This window comes from Selaginella moellendorffii, unplaced genomic scaffold (assembly GCF_000143415.4).
Source record: "Selaginella moellendorffii unplaced genomic scaffold, v1.0 SELMOscaffold_3, whole genome shotgun sequence".
In the NCBI taxonomy this organism is placed as follows: domain Eukaryota; kingdom Viridiplantae; phylum Streptophyta; class Lycopodiopsida; order Selaginellales; family Selaginellaceae; genus Selaginella; species Selaginella moellendorffii.
The window spans coordinates 1,775,188-1,789,316 of record NW_003314264.1 but is presented as its reverse complement, the minus strand read 5'-3'; the positions used below and the strand labels follow the sequence as shown (position 1 = coordinate 1,789,316).

Below are 14,129 nucleotides of genomic sequence, written 5' to 3'. Positions count from 1 at the left end.
CACTCCACACCCTGGAGCATCTCCACGAAGTGGTGGCTCCAGACAAGAGATTGGAACAAGTCTGCTGCCTGTCCCGAGCATTCAACACATGGTGGCTCCAGGAGGAGAAGGCCGAGGAGGCTCCCAATGTCAACAACTACAAGCTCAGGCAGTCACACGAGCTTCTTATGGAGCCGAGCAGGCCAGAGATCGCAGGCTTGTTTCATTCCGGCAGTGAGGTTGCAATGACAATCACGAGCAGCAGAAGGCAGCACTTCTACGCGGATGCCTGGGCAATCCGGCCCAAGTTGTCCAAGTTGGTGAGCAAGACTAATGCGGATGTGGAGCGGCTCTTTGAGGAGGAGGCAACGACAAGGAGCTGCAAGACGGTGGAGCAGCTCCTGGTGCTGGCCTCGGACTTCTTCTACAAGTTTGAGTGCATCCATGCGTTTGTGGATGGGAATGGGCGATGCGGGAGGATGATGCTGGCCTGCTACTTGCTTCGCAGCGTGGCTGTGTTCCCCAATGTCTTGTTTGCTGCTGGCGCTGGCCGCCAGCACGAGTTTGTAGACCGGGATGTCTACCTCAAGTGCTTCGAGAGTGCTCGCAAGGATGACCACAAGCCCAGGGACCTGACTGCTCTCATCATAGAGGGGGTCTACTTCGGTTGGCAGAGGTTCTTTGTGGCCCTCGAGTCGTGGCAGGGCCTCAAGTTGTAGCGACCTCATACTTACCTCTCGCCCTCGAGAGGTTGCTCGAGCTCGCTTTCCAGCTCTATTTATTCCTGGAAAGACCACCTGCCTTCCTCGGCCACGTGTCAATGAAGGAAGCGAGCGACTCAAACATACCTTTGAGAACAAAAACTCTATGAGGTACCATGGCAAAAGCTCACTACGTGACCAGGAACAAAGGGAGGAAAGCTTTACCTGATCGAAGGAGGTGCTCGTCTTTGCGTGATCATCCCTGGAGCTTTGCATGGCCCAGATTCCAACAATGATCTCTCCACGACTTTGAGCTAAACGAAACGTCTCGAGGACGCCTACCGCACAGATCCTAGAAGCTTGACGATCTCTGAAAACAACGACATATCGTCGTGCAATACAGGCAGATCTTACTCGCGTGATTCCACCAGCGCAACCCTGGTGGCATCAAAGAGCTTCACATTCTCACCTCCGGCGATCCTCAACCACCCCGAACAAGAACAAGAGAGAGAAATTGAACCCCAGAAAGAGACACCCGCAGGAATCGAACGCGTAACCGGACTTGGTTCACAAAGAATATTCGGCTCGTGATCCTTGTACCAATACAATATATAAAACTATATACTACTCACTAAATATTTAGAAATGTTAATTGCTTGCAGCTCATTGCAAATGCTCAAGAGAAAAGGCCAGAGCCTAAGGGGCATCTTAGGAGGGGATTTTTCTAATATGATGATGCCAAGTATTTCTAATATATCCTAACATGTATCTCTTAGTATGATGGTATCAAAGAATGTTATCAAATTTAACAAAACTTTCTTATAATAATATAGAAACTTTAATTGTATTAAACTAGATAAATACATCTAACATTATTAGTCTTCATTATCTATATTTATTGATAACATTTAAAATTCTTAAACAAAATATACTTATTAATTTCTAAAATTATTATTTGTATATATTTTTATTTTACAGTGGTTAGTAGTTTTTCAATTGCATTATTAAGATTTCCCTAAAAATAGCTATACCATTTATAGTTGGAGACAGGTATCCCAATCACATTAAAATCAAAGTAAAGATTAAATGTTTAATAACATTATATTTTTATGTTTCTTATTGATATATTCATATGTGATTGCTTATAAAAATCCTATATATAAATTTATATATCATATTTCTCTTTTAATACTTTTTTTAAAAGTGCTTCACTATATAAACTCCTATATGGTTATAATCCAATGCTGCCAATGGAGTTGGGTTCACCTTCGCAATTGCCACAGACTGCCAATGCTAGGTTATGGGATCAATATTTGACAAGTATTTTTTCAATTGTCCAAGTAAAGTTTGCTAAACATTTAGGCCATGTACAAATGGGACAACAATGATACTACAACTCCCATCATCGTTTACCTATAGAGTATAAAATGGATAACTTGGTGTTAATCCATTTTCCCCATCTTATAGTATATAGTTTATCTACATTGCTCTGTGGAAAAGTCCATATTAGGTGTTGCGGCAAGTTAGACCGCAAGTTTATAAAGTTTAACATGACATTCAGTAAATTGATCCTCCAAAAATTGTGCATGTGCAACAATTAAAATGTTTTATATAAAGGGATCATAAACAATTGACACCACTTACAGATCTATCAATGTCTCTTCTTAATATTCTTTCAAATCCCAGCTCATCCACAAAAGAACCCTAATGGCCTTCTATTATTTCAAGAGGAGGGGATGATATAAAATTTAAGTATACAGCTATAATGCTATATACTAATATTAGTATAGTAGGATTTTAGTAATCGTCAGATTGGTTTCAATTCAGTCCATTCGCTCTTGTATATAAACTAGGGTTTTTGGGTTAATTGATATACACATTTCTTGTATTCTCTTTCCATATTCCATACACTCACAAAAAATAAAATTTGAGAATTAACTAGTAGATTGAGGTGTAATAAATTTAATAATTAAGCAGCATAAATTAAATTATAACAAAGTAACTCAAAAATAAACTAGAAAAACTTCTATAATTTTTTTTAACAATCTTTTAGAAAAACTGTACCTTAAACAATGTAGCATTTTATAATTAAAGTTCCCAATGAAGATGAAGGTAGAATGGCACAACTTTCCTCAGCAACTCATGGCAGCCTGCAAAACCTTCTTTGGGATGGAGTCGGTAGGTTGCATATCACTGAATCCATACCTTGGCAACGACCAGCAAGGCAAGATTGTCCCAGGAGCCTTGTTCCTCAGCAGCTGCTATGGCATCTTACATAAACCCAGAAGGAATTTCGCAACATGCAAGAAAGAAAATAGTACCTGGAATAGCAATAAAGTGGACCTCAACCACAAACATGGTGTTTTATCCGCACAAATCTGTTACTTCAAAGGTGCAAAAAAGGAGGAAATCTAAGTTCTAGTAGATCAAGTATTATAGAGGGTTGTATGCGCTCGTTGCGATTCAGGGTCTGGAAAGATCGCTCGTTTTCTTCCTTGGCTTGTTCGACCACCCACAGCGTTGATTCCGCAGAAGGCCAAAGGGAGGTTGAGAACAGGTATGCGGCGCTCATACGCAAATGCCGCCACTTACACGAAGTCCGGAGAGTTCACGGCCAGCTCGCCGAAGCTGGATTTGACGGGCACAGGTACCTCACAAACGTGCTCATCCAGATGTATGGCAACCTCGGCGGGATCCAGGAGGCCAAGCTTGCCTTTGAGCGGATGCCCGAGAGGAATCCATACACTTGGAATTTTCTCATCGTTGCTTCTTCCCGGAATGGGCATCTGGAGGAGGCTAGGATGGTGTTTGACAAGCTTCCGGAGAAGAGCGCGGTGACTTGGAACACAATGATCTCCTGTTACGCCCAGAAGCAATGCGTGAGCGAAGCAAAATGCCTGTTTGACAGCTTACCTGTCAAGGACGTGTTCTCGAGGAACATCTTGCTCACCGCATACGCCCAGAGCGGGAACTTGGCCGAGGCGAAGGAGATGTTTGATTCCATCCCGAGCGAGGAGCTGACCTCCATCTGCTGGAACAATATTCTCACAGCCTACTCGCAAAACCGGCAGCTTCCAGAGGCGAAGTCGGTCTTCGATCGGATGACGGAGAGGACAGTCGAGTCGTGGAACGCCATGATCACTGCGTACGTCGGGAACGGGGAGTTCGCAGCCGCCCTCCATCTTTTCCGGCTGCTAAAGCTCGACGGGACTCGGCCGAACAAGATCACCTTCACCTGCGTTGCTGAGGCGTGCTCGAGCATCGGAGACCCGGCGGAGGGCCGAGCTCTCTTCCAGTGCGTCACCCAGAGCGATGAAACGCTGGATGTTCTCGTCGGCAACGGCTTCGTCAACATGTTCACAAAGTGCGGGAGCTTGGACGACGCGAAGCTGGTCTACGACATGATCACCGAGAAGAACAGCATCGCCGGGACGAGCATGGTGAACGCGTACGCGCAGGAGGGCCGGACTCGCCAAGCCAAGCTCGTCTTCGACGAGATGGTGGATCACGACGTTGTCTCGTGGACGACAATGCTGGCCGCCTACTTGAACAACGGCCACATCACCTCCGCCGAGAACCTCTTTGCTCTGATGCCTGCGAGAGACTATCTCGCGTGGAGCACCATGGTTCTCGCCTACGCTATCAAAGGAAACATCGAGTTGGCAACCAAACTCCACGAAGAAATGCCGGTGAAAGACGCTACCTCGTGGACCGCTCTCATCTCCGGGCATGCTCGAGCCGGGCACTCCAAGCAAGCGCTAGCGTACTTCAAGCTCATGGACCTCGAAGGGATCGAGCCGGACAGGATCACCTTGATGAGCGCTCTCGAGGCCTGCGCTAGCTCCACCGCTCTGGCCGAAGGAAAAACCATCTTCGAAGGCGCTGCTGCTCGAGGCCTCGATCGAGACACCTTCGTTGGCACAGCGCTGGTGAGCATGTTTGGAAAGTGTGGCCGCCTGGATCAAGCTCGAGCTCTCTTCAACAACCTCCCACTGCCAAACGTGGTCTCCTGGACGAACATCATCGTCGCCTATGCCCAGAGCGGCGAGCGATCCCTGGCGGCCGAGATGTTTAACCGCATGGATCTCCAGGGAGAGCAGCCGAACTGGCTCACCTTCTCCACGGTGCTGGCGGCTTGCAGCCATGGCGGCCTTCTGGAAGACGCGCGCTGCTACTTCCTCCGGATGATTGGCGACAATTCCATCGATCCCGTCGTGGAGCACTATCGCTGCCTGGTGGATCTCCTGGGGCGCTCGGGGCAGCTGGACCGGATGGAAGATCTAGCGAACGAGATGCCGTTCGAGGGGGACGAGGTGTCGTGGACTGCCGTTCTTGGAGCTTGCAGCTTACACGGCGATACCGAGCGTGGCGGACGGATCGCCAAACAGCTGCTCGAGATGGATCTTGATCGAGGATCGGCGCTCTACCTCTTGCTCGCGAATCTCTACACCTCTCTCAGCAACGGGAATGCTGGTCAAGAATCGCGAGACCTGGAAGTGATCCGCGCCTAGAATCGCGATCGCGATCGCCGGTCGATGGATTTCGATCGCTCTTGCGAAGATCCTCAAAGAAATGTAGCTAGGGAACCCTAAAATCTTGATAGGGTTTATGGCGGGACAATCCAACTATGCGCCTCCGGCCACATTCTCCGCGGCGGAGGTCTGTAGCAATCTTTCCGGCTCCATCGCGATTCAATCTCGCTGCGCTCCAGGTGGAGTTTCTCGCGGAGGACGAGACGATCGGCATCATTCCCAGCTTGAGAATGGATCCCTTGCATTTGATTTCCGTGAGTGTTTTGCTACCAGCATTGCCATTTCTTCTCATTCTTGTGCCGTCCAGGGAGATTTTGGTCCCTTTCGCCCGCAAATCTCTGCTATAGTGCCTTTGTGGCTCGCAATTGCTCTCAAGAAGCGAGGGAAATGCCGGATCCAGGCTCCGGAGTGGATGACCGTAGGTACTTTGATCGATTCTTTCGATCTATCGAAGAGTTTTCTTTCGCTGTGTGTTCTTAACAAAGGTGAACAGAGAGGCTCACGGAAGTGCTGGAGGAAGAGCGTCAACAGCCACAGGAATTCCGACCTCTACCATTTCACTACATTGAGATATCTAGATTGTTGTTTGATCAGTAAGCTCCATTTCTTTCTTCCTGATGGTGGCTGATATATGTTTTTGATCGTTCTAGTGCGCAAGATGATATACCCGACTGTTACTTGGTACGAGCTCGAAGATTTGCTGCTTGTTCCCTAAGTCTGATTATTCTTTCAGGTGAGGTCATTGATTGAAGACATACGCAATGTGAGGTTCCATAAGATTGAGGCTGGACTCGAGAAGCTCTCCAACAAAACATTTGCTGTGAAGGTGAGCTTCGTGAAGCACACACACTCAACAGCTATGACGGCCTCTTTTTTGCAGCTTACAAACCTCTCGGCTATGGAGGTGAACATCATCCGGCCATTCACAGTGCGGACGCTCCAGGCTCTTTTCAAGCATGGAAGCGACGAGTACCATAGGCATTCCGACGATAGGTTTTCCCAGCCAACTGTCATAAGAGTGAGTTAGTCGATGTTATCGGAATCTTTTTTCTTGTCTCACCACTCGATCTTCGTGAATGCAGCGGATTTAGTCGTGGTTTCTTTCTGGTTTGTGCTAAAATCCAAAAAGGAGTTTTTGGATCCTTGCACAGGTGTGGCAAACTAGATGAAGTGAACTAAATCTTTGTGTCGATTTCTTAAGAAGCTTTTTGTACTCAGCTTGATCAGGCTATTTTCCTCTTTAACTTTCGGCCGTGTAAACGGTAAGTATCCAAAGCAACGTTTTCTTTCTGACGCATGTTTGGTACAGAAGTTACGTTGTCTAATCCCCGAAACAAATGCAAACCGCAGCCAGTGATGAGGTTTTCTTTGTGGTTTTCACTTGAGGTTTGTTGAATTACACTTGACGACTTTTACGCAGGTACGCATTCACTGCAGACCTGCTACATTAATGCTGGCGGAGAAGCTACCACTCTGGCCGTAGGCTGCCTCATGTGCTTCTTGCTCTCTCCTCTGGGTGGACGAAGGACAACAGCCGAGGAGCCATGGGTGAGAAGAAGAAGAAGAAAGCATCTATGGTGGTGAAGCTGTGGGAGTTTCTCAAGAACGTCAGGCAAACTCCTGTTCCATTCGAGCCAGTCGAGAGCTGCGACTTCCTTGACAGGAGTGACGACTTGGTGGTTTCAGATTTGGAAGGCACTCTCCTCAGGTCAGCCAGCTATTTCCCGTATTTCCTCCTGGTGGCCTTCGAGGCCGGAAGCGTCCTCCGAGCAGCTATTCTTCTCTTCGCGTATCCGGCAATATGGCTTCTAGCATCCCAAGCGACAGCGATTCAGATAATGACTTTCATCTCCTTCATCGGCATCAAGGTGTCGGTGATCGAGCGAGTTGCGGTGGCCGTGCTCCCGAAGTTCTACCTGGAAGATATGCACCTCCACGCCTTTCGGGTCTTCACGGCTTGCGGCACCAAGTACGTGATCACGGCGTCGCCTAGAGTGATGGTGGAGCATTTCCTCAAGCACTACCTGGGAGTGGACGTGGTGCTGGGGACCGAAGTTCACGTTGCTCGAGGCGGCTTTTGCACGGGATTTCTCCAGAGCCCGGGAGTTCTAGAAGGGGGAAACAAGGCCTTTGCTGTGCGGAAGTACCTGCGAGACAGACTACCGGACCTGGCATTGGGCTGCAAGAGCACGGATTTTCCATACATGGCACTGTGCAAGGTCAGTTTTTTTTCTTTTCGTGTTCATTGGCTTGCTCTTGCTAACAGACACTTTGTTTTTTTTCTCCCAGGAAGCCTTCGTCGTTCTAAACAGCTCCAATGCCCCGGCGGTACCGCGGGACGAGTACCCAAAGCCGCTCATATTCCACGACGGTAGAATCGCGTGCCGCCCGACTCCAGCAAAAGCTCTCACGCTCCTCCTCTGGTCGCCAGTCGGCATCCCCCTCGCATTCCTCCGCGGCTCGGTGCCGCTCCTCATCAACGACACCCGCATCGTCGTCCTCGTCTGCGCCTTGCTCGGCGTCCGCATCCGCGTCAACGGCGCACCGCCCACCACCAGCAGTACCAACAAAGGTGGCGGCACGCTCTTCGTCTGCTCGCACCGCACGCTGCTGGACCCGGTGTTCCTCTCGGGCGGCGTGCAGCGCAGGGTGTCGGCCGTGACGTACAGCATCAGCCGGGTGTCCGAGGTGCTGGCCCCGATCAAAACGGTCCGGCTCACACGCTGCCGGAGCCAGGACGCGCGGCGCATGCACAACATCCTCTTGGACGAGTGCAAGGATCTGGTGGTGTGTCCCGAGGGGACGACGTGCCGCGAGCCATACTTGCTGCGATTCAGCTCTCTCTTCGCGGAGCTGTCCGACGCGATCGTCCCGGTAGCCATGGACGCCCGCGTCCAGCTCTTCTACGGCACCACCGCTCGCGGCTGGAAGGCGCTCGACCCGCTCTACTTCCTGATGAATCCCCGGCCCGAGTACGAGATGTGGTTCCTGGATCAGCTGCCGTGGGAGATGACTTGCGCGGCCGGGAACTCGGCTCACGACGTTGCGAACTTGATCCAGAGGAGGATCGCCGACAAGCTGGGATTCCAGTGCACGAACTTGACGAGGAAGGATAAGTACCTGATGCTGGCCGGGAACGAGGGCGGTGTCGCCAACAAGCAAAAGAGCTTGCGGCGGTCCATGAAGCGGCTGAGGAGCAAGATGGGGAGCTAAAGAATAGAGAAGCTCTCCTACCGACGTGGATCTGACGTGGTAGTGACGTGTGCCTTGTCACTTGAGAAGAATGATCCATGCGAGAATCTGAGCAGTACTTCTGATTGGTTTCCACAAGTGTTAGACTGCGAATCGTTTTGGCATCTCGTCTCTTTCCTGCGAAGCAGAGGTGCCGTGTTTCTCTGTGCTTCTCGAACTATAGGCTGCGTTGGAACTGAGATCCAGCATGGGAAACATCGTTTGTAGACTGATGTCCATGGTACCTTTCAACGACAAATGGGCAACAAGGACAGATTAGATGTATAGCCAATTGTTACACACTCCATGAGCAATGATCTTTGCTTTGAAATGGTTTTCCCGAAAGTTTCGTGTCAGCTTGCTGGTGGTGGATCCATTCGTGATAATCCGAAAGTGGACCAAAAGTTCTCACGAGCGTTCAAGGTTGACTCAATCTGAGGAACAAAATCAACTTACTTATAGCGAAGCTTCGAGGATCAAACTCTTAGTTCTTTCTTTGCTGTCCATGAAGAACGAGTATATATATCATCATGGAAGGCGATGGTCTGGATTCCAATTCCTGGAGCTCCCAACTGGCGGACAGCTCTAACAATCACGATCGCGATCACGGGTACGCACAATCTCTCTTTGATTCCTTCCTAGAGCTAGGCGATGCCGGTATCGATCATCAACAAACCGACAATGTGACCGAGATGCCACCCATGACAGATCTCAAAGCATCGATCGTCAAGTGCTGCGAAGCCATCGCCGCGAATGCCACCACCCAAGCCTACGCGCTCGTCAGCGAGCTGAGAGACAAGTCCTCTCCCACAGGAACCACGGTGGAACGCCTAGCCTTCTACTTCTCCGAGGCACTCGTAGCTCGAATCACTGGCACCGGGAGGCTGCTCTATAATACCTTCAAATCCAGGCGAACCATCGACGAGACCCTCCAGATCTTCTCCACAGTCTCGCAGACCTCCCCGGGCTTTGGGCTGCCAATCTTCTTCACGAACCAGACGATCCTGGACGAGACATCGTCGGCGGCCCGCGTGCACGTAGTCGATTTTGGAATCGGCCCGGGCTATCGGTGGCTGTGCCTGATCAAGGATTTCTCCGAGAGATCCGGCGGCCCGCCACACTTTCGTGTCACCGCGGTAGATCGACCGAGCAACTCCCTCTTTTTCCCCAGGGAAGATGTGGGTGGCAAGCTCGAGAGATTCGCCAGCAGCGTCGGCGTTCCATTCGAGTTCCACTCGGTCGTGACCGCCGAATGGGATTCGATCCAATCCTCGCAGCTGATGATCCAGCCGGACGACGTCCTGATCGTGACTTCATTCCACAAGCTGCGCGAGCTCTCGGACGATCCAAAGAGGAGGTTCCTGAGGAACATCCACGCGATGGAGCCCAAGCTCTTTCTCAACGCCGCCTTTCCTCCGGTGGGATTCAACTCGCCATCGCTGGTGGCGCGCGCGCGAGAGGCCTTCGACTTCCACGCGGGCGTGTTTGAAGCCATCGCCGCGTCGCTGGCGGAGTCGCGATTTGCGGGCGAGAGGAGGTTCCTGGAGCAGCTCCGCGGGCTGGAGCTGCTCAACACGTTGGCGTGCGAGGGCGAGGAGCGCGTGGAGAGGCCCGAGGGATACAAGCAGTGGCAGGAGCTGATGCGCGGGGCCGGTTTCGAGGGCTACGAGATCAAGCGCCATGTCTATGCTGGAGCGAAGAAAATGCTGGCGACGTACTCGAATGCGAGAGAGTATAGCGTGGGGCGCAGCGGGAATTGGATCCTCTTGCGGAGGAATCGGCAGGTCCTCATCGCTATTAGCAACTGGACTTGTTGAATTTGACTAAAGCTCACCGGAGATGCCAGCAGCAATGTAACGGCAGCTGGCGGCATGGCAGCGGTAGCGCGGCTAGATTGCTCATGCTTTGGTACTTATCTTACTGATCCTTCAATTACGAATTTCCAGTACCAAATTGAAGCATGGAATTTTTGTCAATTTCGTCTCTTTCATTTGGCCGGTCAACGGAAAGAGACTGCCGTGTTGAGCATTTCCTCCAACGCTTTGGTCATTCAACAGGCCATAAGCGAGAAAGTGAGTTCTCTCTCTTTTGCTTTCATAGATGGGAGTCCAAAGACAAGGTCTTAGATGCACACGTAACGCTGCGAGTAGGATCTTTTCGAAATGGTCGCTCTCAAGGAAATTTTCCTAAAGTTGGGGTGGTGTCTCCGTGGAAGCGGCTCGCTTGAGTAAGTCCTGTTTGTCCATTGAGACGAAGTAAGCCATGGTGGATTTCTAAGTTGCGAGTCATCCACAGCTTTGATAAACCTCTGGGCAACCTGGAGCAATCCCGAAGATTCCAACTGTGGACCACAAGTTCTGTTCTGATTTGCTGATCACGAGCATCATGGAATCCTCAAACTATTCTGTGAGGAAGGAACTGAGAAGCAAATGATCCTTCATTTGTAGCGCTATAAGTACCGTCAATAAGTACGGTGATCTGTCTAGATGGAAGGCGATGGTCTGCAATCCAACTGGAGCGAGTCCCAACCTGTGGCGGACAACTCTAACAATCAGGATCACGGGTACGCGCAATCCCTCTTTGACTCCTTCATAGAGCTAGACGATGCCGGTGACCATCAAATCGATCAGCAAACTGACAATCTGGTCCTCGATCAACAAACGGACGATCTGGTCGCGGCTGAGGAAGCCAAGCTCATGAGATATCTCAAAGCATCGATCGTCAAGTGCTGCGAAGCCATCGCCGCGAATGCCACCACCCAAGCCTACGAGCTCGTCAGCGAGCTGAGAGACAAGTCCTCTCCCACAGGAACCACGGTGGAGCGCCTAGCCTTCTACTTCTCCGAGGCGCTCGTGGCTCGAAGCACTGGCACCGGGAGCCTGCTCTACAATGGCCTCATCAAATCCAAGCGACCCATCGACGAGATCCTCCAGTTGTTCGCCACAGTCGCGGAGACCTCCCCGGGCTTTGGGCTGCCAATCTTCTTCACGAACCAGACGATCCTGGACGAGACATCGTCGGCGGCTCGCGTGCACGTAGTCGATTTTGGAATCGGTCCGGGCTATCGGTGGCTGTGCCTGATCAAGGATTTCTCCGAGAGATCCGGCGGCCCGCCACACTTTCGCGTCACCGCAGTGGATCGACCAAGCAACTCTCTCTTATATCCCAGGGAGGATGTGGGCGCCAAGCTCGGCCGCTACGCCAGCAGCCTCGGCGTTCCATTCGAGTTCCACTCGGTGGTGACTGCCGACTGGGATTCGATCGGACCATCGCAGCTCATGATCCAGCCGGACGACGTCCTGATCGTGACTTCATTCCACAAGCTGCGCGAGCTCTCGGACGATCCAAAGAGGAGGTTCCTGAGGAACATCCACGCGATGGAGCCCAAGCTCTTTCTCAACGCCGCCTTTCCTCCGGTGGGATTCAACTCGCCATCGCTGGTGGCGCGCGCGCGAGAGGCCTTCGAGTTCTACGCCGGCATGTTTGAAGCCATCGCCGCGTCGCTGGCGGAGTCGCGATTTGCGGGCGAGAGGAGGTTCCTGGAGCAGCTCCGCGGGCTGGAGCTGCTCAACACGTTGGCGTGCGAGGGCGAGGAGCGCGTGGAGAGGCCCGAGGGATACAAGCAGTGGCAGGAGCTGATGCGCGGGGCCGGTTTCGAGGGCTACGAGATCAAGCGCCATGTCTATGCTGGAGCGAAGAAAATGCTGGCGACGTACTCGAATGCGAGAGAGTATAGCGTGGGGCGCAGCGGGAATTGGATCCTCTTGCGGAGGAATCGGCAGGTCCTCATCGCTATTAGCAACTGGACTTGTTGAATTTGACTAAAGCTCACCGGAGATGCCAGCAGCAATGTAACGGCAGCTGGCGGCATGGCAGCGGTAGCGCGGCTAGATTGCTCATGCCTTGGTACTTATCTTACTGATCCTGCAATGCGAGCAGCAACGGAGCGGCAGCTGGCGACATGACAGAGGTAGCGCCGCTCTTCCCGTGCGGTTTCGGGGCAGGTAAGCGCGCATTGCTCTATGCTGGATTGCTCATGCTTTGGCTGCTCGTGGTTTAGATCGAAGCAGCTGTCGTGCACAGCTAGGGCGTCGAAAATGCAGCAGAGTAGTTTCTCTAGCGAGCGGTTTTGGTCCCCGGATGCAACGATTCATGATGGATTGTGGTCGATTAGGTACTCTACTGGAGCGATTGAGAGATTTTTTTAATTTTCTTTCTCTTCGCAGGAGAGATTTGGAGGTGCCGCCCTCGGCATATCTGGGAGGTGCTTACGCTGCTGGGCAAGGCCAAGGTCCACCTCCCATGCTACAAGAGCGCTTTCAGAGTGTTATCACTCAGCTCTTCCAGCACGTAAGTTTGTCGTTTGATCTGTTTTGTAAATTTTCCTTGCTTGATACTTTCAGCGGATAATTCGATGCGGTGGAGCTGTTGACGATGATATGGCAAATCTCATTGTTGCGCAGCTTCTCTATCTGGATGCTGCGGATCCAAAGAAGGTTTGTGGGTTATAACATGTAGAAGATGGTTAAAGCTCGATTGGTTTTTGTAGGATATTGTCATGTATGTAAATTCACCTGGAGGTTCCGTTACCGCTGGTATGGTTTTTTTTTTTTTTCCCTATCGAGTTGTCAGCTAACAATTTATTTTCTTTCTGCTCAGGAATGGCCGTGTTTGACACCATGAGGCACATTCGTCCGGACGTGAGTACTGTATGTGTTGGTCTCGCTGCAAGGTTTGCTTCTCAGTCCTATGTGACTAGTTTTCTAAACACATTTCTCAGTCCTATGTGACTAGTTTTCTAAACACATTTCATCTCTTTCATGGTTTTGTAGTATGGGTGCTTTTCTTCTTAGTGCAGGCACAAAAGGTACTCTACACACTTAATGATTTTTTTTTCTCACGTCTGCCATTTTGAAACTCCAGGAAAGCGTTATAGTTTACCAAATTCTAGGATCATGATTCACCAGCCGCTCGGTGGCGCTCAAGGACAGCAGTCCGACATTGAGATCCAGGTACACAAGCGATGAGTTCGCATTCATGGATGGAGTAACTGACATTCAAAATGACGACAGGCCAATGAAATCTTGCATCACAAAGCGAACTTGAACAGCTATCTATCTTATCACACCGGGCAGCCACTGGAGAGGATAATTCAAGACACCGACCGGGATTTCTTCATGAGTCCCAAGGAAGCTCAAGAGTATGGCCTCATTGACGGCGTCATTTCCAATCCACTGAAAGCGCTATCACCACTTCCAGCTCCGGCAGCAGCTTGAGGAGAGGTAATTGCATTTCTTCATTCTTTTCTCTTGCTGTTCTTTCTAAACCAACGAAGTTCTCTTCTAGGAACGAAATAACGAGCGGAGCTTATTCTACTTCGTGATTGATTTGGTGTACTGGTAGTACTGGTACTTCATGATGGGAACTTCGTCAGCTCCATTCCCCGTGATAAAGAAGTAAAGGTAGCCGGCTATGAAGGCCGTGAGAAAGAGCGAGAGCACGGCGATCCAGAGCTTACTTCGGAATAGTTTGGCCAGGGATTTCTCTAGGCCTACTGGTGAGATTGCTTGGTCTTCTTTTTCTTCTGTGGATTCTGGCTTGTTGGTAGCTCCTGCCACAATAGATGGATTTCTTAGCATTCTAGAATTCTTTGTTGTGTAGATTTGCATTGGAATTCTTATTCTCG

The 14,129-nt window shown here is 50.6% G+C and overlaps 7 protein-coding genes across 10 annotated transcripts; 6 read left to right on the top strand and 1 right to left on the bottom strand.

Annotated features, from left to right (window-relative positions):
• Positions 1 to 134: 134 nt before the first annotated feature.
• LOC112344161 lies at positions 135 to 1,078 on the bottom strand. The gene is made up of 2 exons (XM_024668435.1): positions 906 to 1,078; positions 135 to 827 (listed from the first exon to the last, which is right to left on the bottom strand). The coding sequence occupies exons 1-2, from the start codon at positions 954 to 956 to the stop codon at positions 153 to 155; spliced, it is 726 nt and encodes a 241-aa protein (XP_024524203.1). The 5' UTR covers positions 957 to 1,078; the 3' UTR covers positions 135 to 152.
• Positions 1,079 to 3,127: 2,049 nt separating this feature from the next.
• On the top strand, positions 3,128 to 5,191 carry LOC9655183 (pentatricopeptide repeat-containing protein At4g02750). Its single transcript, XM_024668102.1, has one exon. The coding sequence runs from the start codon at positions 3,128 to 3,130 to the stop codon at positions 5,189 to 5,191; it is 2,064 nt and encodes a 687-aa protein (XP_024523870.1).
• A 73-nt stretch (positions 5,192 to 5,264) lies between these two features.
• LOC9655182 (DNA replication complex GINS protein PSF2) lies at positions 5,265 to 6,415 on the top strand. The gene is made up of 8 exons (XM_024668398.1): positions 5,265 to 5,339; positions 5,392 to 5,466; positions 5,520 to 5,634; positions 5,706 to 5,805; positions 5,863 to 5,893; positions 5,946 to 6,038; positions 6,093 to 6,230; positions 6,295 to 6,415. The coding sequence occupies exons 1-8, from the start codon at positions 5,289 to 5,291 to the stop codon at positions 6,301 to 6,303; spliced, it is 612 nt and encodes a 203-aa protein (XP_024524166.1). The 5' UTR covers positions 5,265 to 5,288; the 3' UTR covers positions 6,304 to 6,415.
• Positions 6,295 to 8,799, top strand: LOC9655181 (glycerol-3-phosphate 2-O-acyltransferase 6). 4 transcript variants are annotated; one of them, XM_024668396.1, is made up of 4 exons: positions 6,295 to 6,363; positions 6,431 to 6,474; positions 6,522 to 7,431; positions 7,502 to 8,799. In XM_024668396.1, exons 3-4 carry the CDS (start codon positions 6,757 to 6,759, stop codon positions 8,423 to 8,425), a joined length of 1,599 nt encoding a protein of 532 aa, XP_024524164.1. In that variant the 5' UTR covers positions 6,295 to 6,363; positions 6,431 to 6,474; positions 6,522 to 6,756; the 3' UTR covers positions 8,426 to 8,799. The 4 variants fall into 4 exon arrangements, with proteins under 4 accessions (XP_024524164.1, XP_024524165.1, XP_024524163.1 ...); XM_024668397.1 differs by having other exon boundaries at positions 6,317 to 6,363; positions 6,414 to 6,474; positions 6,525 to 7,431; XM_024668395.1 differs by lacking the exons at positions 6,295 to 6,363; positions 6,431 to 6,474 and having other exon boundaries at positions 6,531 to 6,573; positions 6,633 to 7,431.
• A 156-nt stretch (positions 8,800 to 8,955) lies between these two features.
• LOC9655180 (scarecrow-like protein 14) lies at positions 8,956 to 10,404 on the top strand. The gene has a single exon (XM_002963605.2). The coding sequence runs from the start codon at positions 8,974 to 8,976 to the stop codon at positions 10,258 to 10,260; it is 1,287 nt and encodes a 428-aa protein (XP_002963651.1). The 5' UTR covers positions 8,956 to 8,973; the 3' UTR covers positions 10,261 to 10,404.
• Positions 10,405 to 10,552: 148 nt separating this feature from the next.
• LOC9655179 (scarecrow-like protein 31) lies at positions 10,553 to 12,340 on the top strand. The gene is made up of 2 exons (XM_002963604.2): positions 10,553 to 10,670; positions 10,739 to 12,340. The coding sequence occupies exon 2, from the start codon at positions 10,930 to 10,932 to the stop codon at positions 12,256 to 12,258; it is 1,329 nt and encodes a 442-aa protein (XP_002963650.1). The 5' UTR covers positions 10,553 to 10,670; positions 10,739 to 10,929; the 3' UTR covers positions 12,259 to 12,340.
• Positions 12,341 to 12,369: 29 nt separating this feature from the next.
• Positions 12,370 to 14,084, top strand: LOC9655178 (ATP-dependent Clp protease proteolytic subunit 5, chloroplastic). The gene is made up of 10 exons (XM_002963603.2): positions 12,370 to 12,447; positions 12,504 to 12,617; positions 12,670 to 12,793; positions 12,847 to 12,939; positions 12,993 to 13,038; positions 13,103 to 13,175; positions 13,276 to 13,310; positions 13,367 to 13,455; positions 13,516 to 13,725; positions 13,790 to 14,084. The coding sequence occupies exons 2-9, from the start codon at positions 12,541 to 12,543 to the stop codon at positions 13,717 to 13,719; spliced, it is 741 nt and encodes a 246-aa protein (XP_002963649.2). The 5' UTR covers positions 12,370 to 12,447; positions 12,504 to 12,540; the 3' UTR covers positions 13,720 to 13,725; positions 13,790 to 14,084.
• The last annotated feature ends 45 nt before the right edge of the window (positions 14,085 to 14,129 follow it).